The following is a 13,993-nucleotide window of genomic DNA, read 5'->3' on the forward strand; positions in this document are numbered from 1 at the left end:
AGTAGAAATTGACAAAACAGAAGATGGACAAATAAAAAATAATTCAGAAAAATTATTGAAATCCCCCAAATTAGTTTTTTAAAATTATCATGGGCTGGAGAGATGGTTCAGCAGCTAAGAGCACTGACTGCCCTTCCAGAGGTCCTGAGTTCAATTCCCAGCAACCACATGGTAGCTCACAGCCATCTGTAATGAGATCTGATGCCCTCTTCTGGTGTGTCTGAAGACAGCTACAGTGTACTCAAATACATTAAATAAATCTTTAAAAAAATAAAATTATCATTAAAATTGAAAAGTCTTTATCTTAGGATGACTGAGAAAATAAGGAAGATAGGTACACCTGTAGTCTCAGTTACTGGGGAGACTGGGTTAGGAGGACTGCTTATGCCCAGACAAGAAAAAAAAAACAGAAAGAAAGAATAATAAACATTACCAGTACTTGGAATGGCAGCTATCACAATAGATCCCATAGATGCTAAAAGGATGAGTTGATATTCCTTTTATTAAATGAGATGGACAAATCACTGAGAGGTTAAGTACACACACTTAAGGCTAACAGATCTACCTGCCTCTTCCTCTTGAATGCCAAAAGTAAAGGTGAACCCCATCACTCCCACTGCACTAAACTTCTAACTCAAGCTTTCTGAGGTAGGTGTTAAGAACTTTCTAGTATAGCTCATGAAGTCCTTTGCTTAATACCTAGCATATGAAAAATCCAGAATCACAATCCCAAAATAAACAAAATCATCAAACAACCAACAGCTCACACAGAGAATCCCTGTCTCAAAACAACAACAACACACAACAATAATAACAGCACCCAAACTGAACCAAAATGAAAGGTGATTCTAGGTCCAAATGGCTTCCCTAATTGAACCTATGGAATTCATAAAAAACAATATGAGTATGCCCAAACTTTTTAACAAAATGAAGGGACAGAATATTTTCCAACTTACTTTTCTGAGGCTCAGTTACTAAAACTAGAAAATATATTACTAGGAAACTGTAGTACAATCATCTGTCACAAATATAGGTACAAAAATTGAACATAGATAGGTGTTGGTGAGATGGTTCAGCCGGTAAAAGTCTAAGCTGCAAAATGATCCATGTAAATGTGGAAGGGGAAAACTGATTCCCAATGTTGTCCTTACACACACACACACATACAACTTGTACAAAGAGGCACACATCAATTTTACCCCAGCATACAGGAGGCAGAGGAAGGTGAATCTGAGTTCTAGCCTAGCCTGGTCTATGTAATGTAATGGTCTAATGTAACTATGTAAACAGGGCTACATAGTGAGACCCTACCACAGAGAGAGAGAGAGAGAGAGAGAGAGAGAGAGAGAGAGAGAGAGAGAGAGAGAGAGAGAGAGAGAGAGAGAGAGAGAAACAAAACAAAGCATCAACAAATCAAAACCCCAAACCCCTGAAAATGTTAATAGATGAAATTCTGTAGGCAAAATGTTATTGTGTACTATGTAAAGATTATACTGATGTTATTCAAATGCTGATTTCTCTGCCCCTATATCAAGTTGTAATCTGCTCATGGCACTGTAATGCTTATTCTCAGAATCTCTTATCTCATGTTTGTGTAACTTTAAGTTTTTCAATGTCTTATTTTTAATGATGGTTCTTAAATGCTTTATCCTCCCTTGTAGTGGGAAAGAAAGGATACCGGGGAAGTGGACATGTTTAGAAAGGTTCTTTGGAGCATCTCCCATCAGTGTTGTCTGGAAATCAGCTGTTCAGTTCACAGGTCAGCAGTGGCAACTCCATTCACTCGAAAACAATTCACAGATACACCAGCAGTCCATTTGGTAGAGTCGGGTTAGCAACAGTGGTAACATGACCTAGCAGAAACAGCCAGACCTCAGCCTCGGCAGTACAGAACTGGAAGAACACTAGAAGTTTTTGGCTGTGCCTCTCTCAGGAAAGTGAAGATCAGTGAAGACTCAAGACCCAGAAATGTGGCACAGCTAGCTCTATAAGCAAGCTCAGCCTCTGCCACTGTTGAGTCCTCCTATATATAACTTCCAAACATTATGTGTCCTCCATAGGTCTTGCCTCAGCACTAATCAGGCTGAGTCAGCAGAAGTGGCAAGAACAATAGCATACTTCTAATCTAAAAGTTTTTTGGTGCTTTTCTCTCTATGGAGTCGTGACAAATGCAGCTCAACTCTACAATGTAAGGCAGACCAATACATGTGTGTTATTAGCAAAGTATCCTTCATCATGTGTCCTTTCATGTGCTTGCTTTAGCAGAACATCCTCTCTCCTGTGTCTGGTTCAGCAAAATGTTCCTTCATTAGTCTGCCTCAGTCTTTCACCTGTGTCCACTTTAAGTAAACAGTCCTTTATGTGTTTGTCCCAGCAAAAAAAATCATCCAACAGACTTTCCAAAGAGTCATTAAATTTCCACTTCAAGTTTGTGTAGATATTGCTCCCCATTTATTTTCTTATTTGTCAATAAAAACTAAGCAGCCAAGGAGAGGAAATAGGGTAGGACTCTGCCAGACAGAGGGAGAGTAGAGAGTGGGGGAGGAAAGGAGGATTGAGCCATGAGGAGAGGGGTCATGACACTATGGTAAAACATCTTTAGCAGAGAGAGGCAGATCAACACTAAAATTTCAAGTATCATGGGGATTTTGGTGAGAGGCAGCCAGATTATCTTAGAGGAATCCAATAGATTAATAACTGCTCAGCTAATGTGCTATAAAGCTTATCAAATAAATCTTATAGTCTCGTTTATTTGGGAGAACAGCTGGGATAGAGAAAATTTACCACTTTTAAAATTGTATTTACAGAATTCAGTAAAATAAAAACAACATGTGGTGACCAAGCCAGGTTATGCATCTAGTTTAACATTTCAAAACCAATGTGACCACTGTATGAAGAGAAATTCCATGTTTATCTCAATAGTCTCAGAAGCATCATTTGAAACATTCTGTAACTCCTCTTCCAATTCAACCTTTACAAGAAAAAGAACAAGGATATTTATTTTCTTTTTCTTAATAGAGCAAACAGATTTGTTAAGAAAAGTGAACTCCTGAGAGTGGGTAGAGTTCCCCACTTGTATTCAAAATTTACAGGTCCTAGCCAACGCAAAAAATGAGAAGAATAAAAAGTCAAGTTGGGTGGGGTTGGGGATTTAGCTCAGTGGTAGAGCGCTTGCCTAGCAAGTGCAAGGCCCTGGGTTCAGTCCCCAGCTCCAAAAAAAAAAAAAAAAAAAAAAGAAAAAGGAAAAAAAAAGTCAAGTTGGGCATGGTGGGGGATGACTTTGCAGAGGCAGGCAGACCTCAGGAGTTTGAGGCCAGGCTGGTCTACATATCAAGATCAAGGACAGTCGGGGCTATATAGTTAGTTCTAAAAAGAAAATTAAAAGGCATATAGGTTGACAATGAAGTAAAATTGTCTTTATTTTCAGATGGGATGATTGTATACAAACTATCCCAGAGTAATCATCCCCAAAACAATTGGGACTAGTAAGTGCATTTAAGTAAGGTCACAGAATAAAGATCAGAGTCAAAACTTAATTAAATTTCTATATATGATTGATGAGTAATTCAGACATCATTTCCAATAGCATCAATATCCATGAAATCTGCAAGACACGAAAGCAAGGGGAGCAGCATTGGGGATCTATCACCAGTCTGGGCTTGGCAAGAGAAAAGAACAAATTCCAGGGGCCTGAGTTTCAGGAGGAAACTTAAGAACCCAGAGATATAAAGCATTAGGAAAGCATAAAGCTTTTAGTACAACAAATTCCACAAGTTTAATCAGACAGTGAAATGTATGCTTTTATTACTCAAGGACAAATTGGATGTCACCAATTTCACAGGAGCATGTAGTGTGACTCGAACACAGAATCACTGTAAGCCTGGGCTATAACCCTGGGTGACTTGTGAAGACACTTGGTTACACAAAAACTTGTTTCTTACAATGTAACATTCCTCCCTCCTCAAATACTTAGCTTTGCTCTCAGTTTCTGATTTCTTGGGGCTTCTCACTGTCTGGGCTGGGCTTTGCTGGACCTTTCTGCCATAAGCAGAACCTTGGTCTACAGCTCAATCTGAGCATCCAGTCAATTGCAGGGTCTAGAAACAGCCTGCCTAGCAGGCAGTAGGCACATGAAACTAGTTCACTGGTATGTGCCAAGGTTTGCACATACCCACCCAAGATGGTGATGGGGGTTTTACTGGACTCGGACTCTTGGGAGAATCTCAGAGTGCTCATTTTTAGCTAGTGGACTGAACTGTAAGACACTCATTATTATTATTACTATTATTATTATTATTTGCATTTTAAAAGCACAATAGCTTCTTTCTCTTGGGGTTCTAGGGAAGTTCATAGGAATGGATTCATAGTTAGGCTGCAGATATTCTGTCTAGCTCTCAGGGGAGCCAGCTCCACCATAGAAACAGACCCACTTGCGTCCTCTGGGCCTGTGTAGCTAGCAGTCTTCTGTTATATACTACCCAATCCCTTAGGTGCTCTGCTTGCCTTGCTCACAAATGCTGGCCCAACACTGCCAGCCTTATCAGCTTCTATCAGGTTCTTTGGCTGGCCTTGTCTGTGCTTACATTATGAGAATAACAGGGTCCACCACCCTCTCTCCTTTGCCAGGGTGGGCCACCACACCTGATGCCTTTGGGGTACTGAGGAGTTTGTACACCATGAGAACTTCCAACAATGAGAACTTTGACATCTGAGTCTGAGTGAATAAATCAGCTCTGGAATTCATCACTTTCTTCAGGTCTCTTTCTCTTTTCAGGTTCTAAATCCAAGCCTATGGAAGAAGAAATACCACTTAGTAAGTTGGGGACAATTTCTTGTCTTCCAAATGCCCTGACCTGAACCATGACCATAGAACTTATAAGGCACCCTCCCACCCCCAACTGAGCATGTGGGAGGAGACTGGAACCCAGGCCTTTCACTTGCTAACCAAGTGCTCTACCACTGAGCTAAGTCCACAACCTACTCCACCCTAACTTTTTTTGGGACGGGGTGGAGTGGGGTGAGTTTCTATCTGGTTGCCCTGGAACTTGCTCTGTAGATGAAGCTGACCCCAAAGTTAGAGATCTTCTTGCCTCTGCCTCCCAAGTGCTAGGATTAAAGGCGTGTGGCACCACTGCCCAGCTCCAGGCAGTCTTTGGAGCCAAGGTTTTCCTTTTTGGTTAGTTTGCTTTTTGAAAAAAAAGATTTTTACTTTTATATGTGTGTATATATGTGTGCCTGAATGAGTTTTATATGTACCATATGTATATATAAAGGTATTTGTGGAGGCCAAAGGAGGAACTCAGATCCTCTGGGACTAGAGTTACAAAGATTTGTGAACTACCTAATGTGGGGTCTGGAAACTAAAGCTAAGACATCTGCAAAAGCAGTTCATGGCCTTATCTACTGAGCAGTCTCCTCAACCTCCTAGTTTGGATGACCTTTACAGGCACACTCTTATCTCCAGCCAATGCATTCTTTTTCTAAATAGCAGCTTTTCATATAGTACCTGGAGTAGAAAATTCCTGACAGGACTTCACATTTTCTGGGAGCACGTGGAAGGAGACTGGTACCCACAGATGAAGGGACTGTGATATTAGTGGGAAGTAAGGGATTGAGCCAGGCATCTCCCTACAAATGAGCAAAAGCTCGGAGCTCTATTCTTAATGAGTGGGGCGTTTAATTGTGCAGCCAGAACAAATGCTCTGTTGTTTAGGGTTGGCATAAGGAATTGTACTTGTGTGCCCTGAAGTTGCAGAGTATGAGCATGTATGCATGTTTGTATGTATGTAAGACAGTGGTGGGAGGCTCTTTTGGGGAAGCTGAGCTAGAGCCATCTGCAGGTACCTGGGAAAAAGCCTGATGACAGCAGTTGCAGGCTATCCAAGACCCCCTCTTCATACAGGGCCAGCTTTTGTACCATCTTCTGTCGGGCTGGGTTGATGATGATCTGTGGTGGCTCTGATGACAGCAGGGATGAACTGCCCATCGATGAGCCTGGGCAGAGACAGTAACTTCTTTTTTTCTTTTTTCTTTTTTTTTTCGGAGCTGGGGACCGAACCCAGGGCCTTGCGCTTGCTAGGCAAGCGCTCTACCACTGAGCTAAATCCCCAACCCCGAGATAGTAACTTCTTAGCTGTCCCTGGCAACCCTGAGTGACACTATAGCCTCCAGAGTCTTCCCAGCCCCCACTGCCTGTGATGCTGGTTGCAGGGTAGTATTCTCCAGTAAATTCTGGGGCCCAGACTGGGAGGGATCAGATCCCAAACTAGGCTCCCAGGCTGTAGACAGAGCTTAGAATTCTACACTTTTGACTTTAGGCATAGTATTTAAGAAGGGCTAAGAAGGGAGATCCTAGCCCCAGAGTTACCTTCCATGGTCGTAGGCTGGAAGCCTGGGCCACTCCTCAAACTTGATTCTCTGGTAGTGCCTCCTTGTGTACAGCTAGCCTCTCTGAAGGACACAGGGCTTGGGTGGGAATCTGGAGTCAAGTGCCAGGAATGCAGGGTAGCAGAGAGGCCAGGAACACTCTCATCACTCTCCACTGGCTGGTTGGGACTTCTCTGGAGTTGCTGGGCAGCCTGGGCTGGAGCTCTTGTGGTCACTACCAGAGGCTGCCATGGTTCATCCCCACTCTGGGCACTGCCAGTGGTGGACATGTAGGAGTTCTCCTGTGGGGAAGGAGAGCCATGGCCGGCAACCTCTAGCTTCCAGGGAGGTACTGCCTGAAGCCCTTCTAGTCTCTTGTATACCTGTGTGGAGAGAAAGCCTTTCAGTATGGGCAGAACATGGGTTTCTGGCTGGACAGGACAGCCCAGACCTGACACTCTGTGGTCAAACCATACAGCGATTCTGCTGCTCCAGGTTGGCTTAGACTTGGCTGTGTTTAGCCATAGGAATGACAGATAACACAAAGCTGGTACCTTCTGCAGCTGGGAAAATACTGCCCTTTGTTCTTTTGTCTCATCTCAAGGACTGTTGAGATACATGACCACCAAATCCCAGAACTCTATTCTCAACCATCACCGGAAGAGGTGGCAGGTAAGTGAAAAAGACAAAGGTAGTGAGTGGCACAGTGCCCCACACAGAGCCATATCCTTCTACCTGTTCCTGGGATCTGAGCCCTACCCAGCAAAGTAGCAGCCCTTTACCACTTAGTTCCAAAGAGCGCCTCCCCAAACAGAGCCAAAGGGGAAGCAAGGACATTGGGAGTTTTGCCTCTATAAAGAGATCAGGTAGACACTTTGTAGCTATTGCTACCAAGGAGGGCAAGTACCCAAGTTTTCTTGCTGGCCGCTATGTCCCCATTGGTAGTTGGCCTCCCCAGGACTACCTGGGTCATGGGTGGCCTCTTCTTGGCCCGACGGTGCATGCAGCAGCAAGCTAGTTGAGCCAGGGCCAGGCCCAACTGGGGTGGGCAGGGCCCAGGTCTGGAGTCCAGGTGCTTCTTATAGATCTGGGCAGCAATTGGAGCAGTCCAAGCATCCGTGGCTACACCCATCCACAAAGTAGGCTGGGTGCTTTTTAAGGTCACTCCCACCTCTTCAGCCTCATCTTCAATCAGGTCTTTCTGTAGAACAAATACTGTCAGCATGGCTCTGCCAAATCTTCCAGGCCACTGCCACTCAGTCCTATCGTCTCCTTTCCCTGGGTTCATTAAACACCCACTGTGTGCCTGGTACTGTCTGGGGCTCTACTGATAAGAGCCACAAACCAAACACTCTGGGCCTTGTTTTACAGTCCTGATATTCCATTGCAGCGGGGGAAATAGATGCTGATAAACTTACTAGCAAGGTCCATGGGGCCTGAGCAAATAGTATTTGAGTTGGGATGTGCTAATGGATGTAAAAGGTTAAAGGAAAGAGGGATGGGTAGAATCTGGTTCAGTTTGTTTGGTGAGTTAATTCCCCCACTGAGCCCAACAGTAGACAAAAATAGGCTCCATCTTGGAGAAGCAACAGGAGATGTACAACTCTGTAAAAGGTGACAACCTAGCATTAGCCAAGCATGTTCTGGGCCCAGAAATTGCTGGAATAGTGTTCATGTGTTAAAGTCTGTTTTCTATATGGGAAACTGAGGCTCAATGAAGAGCAGGAGTTTGATCCATGGCCACTGTATAGATGGGACTAAAACTCAGGTCTCTTGTCTCTTCTTTGTATGTTTGTTTGAGACAGGGCACCATGTTAACTTACTCTGCCCTTGAATTTACTATGTAACTGAAGATAACTTTGAATTTCTGAACCCTACCCCCTTTCTACCTTCCAAATGCTAGGATTACAGACATATGCCACCATAATCAACTAATTTTGTTGTTGTTGTTGACAGAGGGTATATAGCCCCAGTTGGCCTCTAGCTCCCAGCAACCTTCCTGCCTCAGATTCTTGAATGTTGGGACCAAAATCATGTGCTCAGATACTAAGCTTTCGGTCTCTTATTCCTTAGCCCTATTTCAGTGTACAGCATGACAGACAGGAATGTAGGAGTATAGGTCAGGATAGCTTGGAGCTGTTGCTTTAACAGCCTGCCTATCTCCCACCTTTACTCAGACCTGCTTTCTCTAAGTTCCATTGCAGGTTTGGTCCCAGGGTATCAGGAATAACCCCCTCTGTCCTCAGCCCAAGGCAGTTTTTCCCCCTTTGATGGGGATAGAACCCAGGGCCTTGCATACAATAAAGCAATCACTCTACCACTGAGGTTATATCCCATACTCAAGGCCTATGTACAGAATAAAGACAGGTTCTTCCTTGCAAGGTAAAAGAAACTGCTTGGGGATTCATCCACTTCTAAAGGTGAGTCAGCAGCAACAGTAACAGGCTACTGTGAGGCCCTGTAAAGGATCTATCTATATTATTCACCCCCTCTGGCTGGGGCTGTACCCACTGGTTGCATCTGCCCCTCCACCCCCCCCCCATGTCCCACCTTAGGAGGCTTACCAGATATTTGGTTTTTGCACCTTGTGTCCTCACAGCCCTCTGACCAGCAAGGGTCTCCAGTATTACCTAGAGGGGATGGGATGGACAGCATCACCTTAGCAGGAGAAATTGTATACAGAAAAGAGGCTTGTAGCATGGGCATGGATCAGGGCTGATGGGAAAGCAGTCCTGGGACAGGCAGGTAAAGACCACCTTCCAGCAAAGACAGCATTGCATTGGTTTTTTTTTTTTTTTTTTTTTTTTTTGGTTCTTTTTTTCGGAGCTGGGGACCGAACCCAGGGCCTTGCGCTTCCTAGGCAAGCGCTCTACCACTGAGCTAAATCCCCAACCCCAGCATTGGTTTTTTTTTCTCCTTTTTTTCCTAGGCATGTTCGAATCTGGCCTGATGCTCTACACCAAGCTGCATCGCTGTGAGGCCAGCTTCAGTGTACTCTTCCTCGTTAAGGACCACCAAGATCAGTGTCAAGATCCGATGGGAAAGGGAAACAGGAGGGTAAGACAGCATTGTTATGGGACTGAAGCTTAAACAATTCAGAGTGGCTATATGAAGCAAATTGATGCAAACTATGAACATAACTTAGCTCAAGGGAAGATGGAGGTGTATGAGGCAGGGTGAACCCCAAGGTCAAAGTTATGTTAACTTTTCACTAGGTTTGCCTCTGTCCTAGGCCTAGAATTCTCTAGGCTTTCCTGCCTTTACTTACTGGTGGTTTTCCCTCCCCAGGCCAACAGAAGGGCTGGTGGCTTACCACCCCAAAGCTGAAGGTATCGGTGTCCACAGCCAGCCGGCCTGTCTTGATGTACTCCTCAGGCAGGTAGGCGAGGGTACCTCGAACTGTGCAAGTCCGGGCCACAGTACTGCTCTGGCTTGGGTTGGCCCCTGCAAAGCGGCTGAAACGAGCCAGACCAAAGTCTCCCAGCTTGGGCATCAGTCTCTCATCCAGAAGCACATTAGAACTTGCAAAGGGAAGAATGGCACCAGTTCAGGTCCTACTACCTTTTTTTTCTGTCCCCCACACCTAAATGGTCCTGATAAACTGGATTAGAGGCTCAAACTGACATACTGCTTATGGAAAGAGTTGGCATTGCATCCCAGCTGTTTGAGGGCCTGCTGTCCCTGAGCCCCTTCACATGTTTTGGCTTCTGTTCACCACTGGGGTATATTTCTATACCTGCACCATGCAGGGTTGCTTATAGTCCTAAGTATTCTCATCTCTGAGGTCCCAGGCAACACCTGTCCCTATATCCACAGGACAGGGCTGGAAGAATATCACAGGGACACTCAGAACATAGCTGTTCATTGAGCAGGGGTCACTGTTTCCCTGGCCATAAGACTATAGCTCTTCTGAGCCCCTCCTCACCTCTTGATGTCTCCATGGATAAGGCTGGGGCTGTCCTGATGTAAAAACTGAATAGCCCGGGCTGTGCCCAGAAGAATGTCCAGTCGTTGAGGCCAGGAAAGTGGGGAGCAGGCTTGGGTCTGGAGTGGCAAAGATGGAGGCACAGGGGCATCTCGGGGCAGCTGTTCTTTGACCCTTCCCATCCCCACAACCTCCCCTCATCTGTCACTCTGGCTTGGAACAAGCTATCCACTTTATTCTGAGCCTTAGTTTCCCTTTGTGGAGAATGAGGAACAAGACTATTTATGACCTAATTCACAAGCAAGTGGAGGCTAAAGCTATTCCGAAGGTTTTGGCAAACACTGTACAGCTGGGATAACAGCTAGGGAACATTTCTCAGGACTTAAGACAAAATGCAATGGGTTCAGGTTCACCTGACTGCACAGAAAATGCTGATGCCCTTCTCCCTCTCCTCTCCCAAACAGTTTGAGAAGGAAGTTCTTATCCTGTATATGTGGTGGCTTGTGAGTTTGATACTCAGGCATGGCTCAAGCTTGGATTCAGTCTGACAGCCTGTCTCCATTGGTCCCCATTCCCCAAGAGCTACATGAACTAAATCCTTTAGCTACTCTGCTTATAAAGCCAATAACTCCCAATAGAGGAACAGTAAGGAGAGGCCAGAGGAAAGAATTGTGTGGAAAATCTTGGATCAAGCTGAGTGTAATGGTACATGCCTATAATTCTAGCATAGAGTCGACTGAGTTAGGAGAATTGCCAGTTTGAGGCTGGCCTGGGTTGGGTAGTGAGGCATTGTCTCAAAGCAAATAAAATGGAAGAAAGAAAACATTGGGCAAAACCTTGAGTTTGAAGGGGAGCCAGAAGCCCAAGTCCTGCCTGTCACAGGCTAAGGGGCTATGCTAGTAATGGTGCCAGATCAGCTAGGACTACCTGAAGGTGAAGCTGATCCTCTAAGGAGCCATTGGGCAGGAAGCCATAAACAAGGCAGTAGAAGCCACTCTCTGCACAGTAGCCAGCAAAGTCCACGATATTTGGGTGACGAAACCTGTTACCAAAGAGTAGAGTCTGAGTTCTTTAGTTTTCTGGGTTCCATTACTTTTCATCAGACCAGGCTTGGGTGGGCAGCCCTTGATGTTCCCTCACCTGGGCCTGGCAAGGCCTTGAGGGCCCAAGGGAGCCAGAGCTTGTGTTGTGCAGCCCTAAAGACTGATGAGGCCCTGGTGTGGCTCTCCTTGTGCCCCTAGACTGGAGGGACCCCCCGAGGCTCACCTTGATAGCTGTTCCACCTCTGTTAGGAAGCTCTGTTTCACCACAGTCCACTCTAGGTCAGCCTCCTGTAGCCCCAGGCATGGTGGGGGAAGAGGTAGGGAAAGTAGGCAGCATAAGCCAAGCTTGCCAGCTGTTTCCAGGCCCACAACAATGGAAGGCTTGGGGTCCTTGAACTGGAATCAGGGCTGAAGGAATTGCTGGGGGAGGCTGGAGGCAGGGAACTGTAGAAGTGAAGTGCTGATGGAGGGAGGAACTGGACGAACAAGGTGGCTACCCCACTGTTATACCTACCTCCTTCAGTCTCTTCACAGCATATGTAGTATTTCTCATTACTGCTCGGTACACACACCCAAAACCACCCTCTCCAATCCTGAGTTCTTCAGAGAAGTTGCAAGTGCCTTGGGAAATCTCACAGAAGGGCCAGCAAAATGGGGAGGGACGAGCTCTTTGGAGGCCAGACACTGGGCTCTCTGGGCTTGGCTGCTGGAAGAGACATGGATTAGGCGAGGACACTGTCTATTCCCCTTGGTCCAGGTTGAAAGCTCCCTTCAACACTAGTTGTCTCTTAGATGACCTGGCTGTGCTGATTCGGGCTCTGTGGTACACCAAAGATAAGTTTCTTCCTCTTTGGAAATTTCCCTGGGGGTTAAGGGACACCTACCTTGATGGAGGAGGGGGCTGAAGATTGTAGTGGTGGCCCGAGGGAATCAGAGAGTGGAACCTGGAGGAGCTCTGACTCAGAATGGGTCTGGGAGCCTGGAAAAGCTTCATAAAGATGGCAGTGAGAGGCAGAGACCAGCAGCAGTCAACAGCCATGTCAGTACTCATGGTGGCCTTTTCCTCACGCATATCAAGCCCAACACCCGGGTTCTTTTTACCTGGGGAGAGGAAGGTGGAGGCAGAGGACTGCAATTTCCGGGGGCTCCAGTCCTCAGTCTCAGAGCCTGCAGAGATGCTGCTGGGCCTTGGGGCACCGGTGCTTGGGGGCAGAACAGAGGCAGGAGGGTGCCCTGGGATAACAAGGAAGGAAAGGAGGGTGGTGTCTCAGGTCTCTCTATCCTTATATGTAGGGTGTGGGAGCTCCCATATGGTCCCCTGTCTCAGGAAGCTCTGTACCCGTCACCCCTCTTGGGTTCCCATCCCTAGGGTCCCTGGGGCTATGCTCGCTCACAGGCTGTAATGATGTCCCGCGCACGCAGCAGCTGCAGGTGCGTGAGGATGTGAACGAGGTCAGCCACACGCGCGTTGCGGTTGATCCAGGGCCACAGGACACTGGCCGTGCGCTGCTCGGAGCGCTCACACAGCCGCAGCTCTGTCTGGTCGCGCACGATCAAGGCCGCTGCGGGACGGGGAACATCAGGCTTCAGCTCCAGAAGCCTGGGTCCACCGCCCCACGTCGGCCTGCCGTCACCCACCGAACTGGCACCAGTCGGCGGGCTCCAGGGCGTCCATCACTTTGTAGAAACGGCACATAACCCAGGGAGGCACCTCGTACAAGAAATGCTGGGCGCCGGGAACCACAGGCTCCCCGGGGCCCGGGCCCCCGGCCATGACCGTTGCCGCCGCCCCCGCCGCCGGGCCGAGGCCTCTCCGGGCCTCGGCGGGCGCGGGCCTTAGCCAGCCCGGTCCACAAACACTGACTCACTTCCCCTTCAAGCCGGCCTCGTGCGACACCCGGCAGGCGGAAGAGGCGGCGCTCGGCCCGCCGCCATCTTGCCCTCCGCGGCCTTCCGCCACACGGGGGCGTCTCGTGAGGCCCTTAACTCCGGGAAGGAGCTCTGCTAGGGAGGAGGGCGTCCCTAGTGGGAGAACAGAAGGCTGTGGTTCTACAGGGACGGCGGGCTTCCAGCAGTGGGAACCATCTGAATAAGGCTGAACAGGATGAAGAAAGATTTCCAGTTCTGGAGACAAAGGGCATGATGTTTTACACGATGTTCTACAAAGGCAATTTATGCCAAGCCCGGTGAAAGCCACAGAGAGGCTCCCCTTGGCTTTACTTGGGGAGCAGTGGAGACTCAGCCGAATTGTTCAGTCAGGGTCAAATGTGGGTCACAAAATAGCCCTCTGGCAGACTCTAATCATTTGGTGGTAAGGATGGATGTCCTGAGAATGATCTGGAAGAGTGTATACCAAGAGTGCTGCTGCTTGTGTGCTAGATCCCTGTGCCCCCACCTCTGCCTCCAGGAACCTTCCAGCAGCTGGGCCAGCAAAGTGTTAGATCACAGAATCTGCCTGTGCAGGATCCTAACTTGCCAACTAACACATTTGTGTCTCTTAACATATACACGGTTGTCAGCTTTTCTTTTTCTGTTGCACTTTTATTTTAGTTTGCACTTCTCCCCATAAGGACCCTAGGATCTAGCAGCTTCTCCTACCCCCTTCTAGAGCAGTTGTTGGTGACACCACCTGATGTAACTTTTAGCCATGTGAGTGTCT

At 47.2% G+C, this 13,993-nt stretch overlaps 1 protein-coding gene and 2 non-coding genes across 5 annotated transcripts; all 3 read right to left on the reverse strand.

The window, feature by feature from the left end:
- Window positions 1-3,390: 3,390 nt before the first annotated feature.
- On the reverse strand, window positions 3,391-13,289 carry Irak1 (interleukin-1 receptor-associated kinase 1). Of its 3 annotated transcripts, none has more exons than XM_006229598.4 (14): window positions 12,973-13,269; window positions 12,729-12,896; window positions 12,436-12,567; window positions 12,219-12,322; window positions 11,849-12,040; window positions 11,558-11,622; window positions 11,219-11,333; window positions 10,292-10,410; window positions 9,680-9,887; window positions 8,931-8,996; window positions 7,331-7,567; window positions 6,368-6,749; window positions 5,845-5,994; window positions 3,391-4,789 (listed from the first exon to the last, which is right to left on the reverse strand). In XM_006229598.4, the coding sequence occupies exons 1-14, from the start codon at window positions 13,106-13,108 to the stop codon at window positions 4,728-4,730; spliced, it is 2,136 nt and encodes a 711-aa protein (XP_006229660.1). In that variant the 5' UTR covers window positions 13,109-13,269; the 3' UTR covers window positions 3,391-4,727. The 3 variants fall into 3 exon arrangements, with proteins under 3 accessions (XP_006229660.1, XP_038955845.1, NP_001121027.1); NM_001127555.1 differs by having other exon boundaries at window positions 4,293-4,789; window positions 11,849-12,037; window positions 12,973-13,289; XM_039099917.2 differs by lacking the exons at window positions 10,292-10,410; window positions 11,558-11,622; window positions 11,849-12,040; ... (2 more) ...; window positions 12,729-12,896; window positions 12,973-13,269 and having other exon boundaries at window positions 11,219-11,243.
- Window positions 9,296-9,425, reverse strand: LOC120099462 (small nucleolar RNA SNORA61). The gene has a single exon (XR_005498636.1). It is a non-coding gene; the product is annotated as a small nucleolar RNA SNORA61 (small nucleolar RNA).
- On the reverse strand, window positions 12,891-12,961 carry Mir5132 (microRNA 5132). Its single transcript, NR_128680.1, has one exon. It is a non-coding gene; the product is annotated as a microRNA 5132 (primary transcript).
- Window positions 13,290-13,993: the final 704 nt, after the last annotated feature.

This window comes from Rattus norvegicus, chromosome X (assembly GCF_036323735.1).
Source record: "Rattus norvegicus strain BN/NHsdMcwi chromosome X, GRCr8, whole genome shotgun sequence".
In the NCBI taxonomy this organism is placed as follows: Eukaryota; Metazoa; Chordata; class Mammalia; order Rodentia; family Muridae; genus Rattus; species Rattus norvegicus.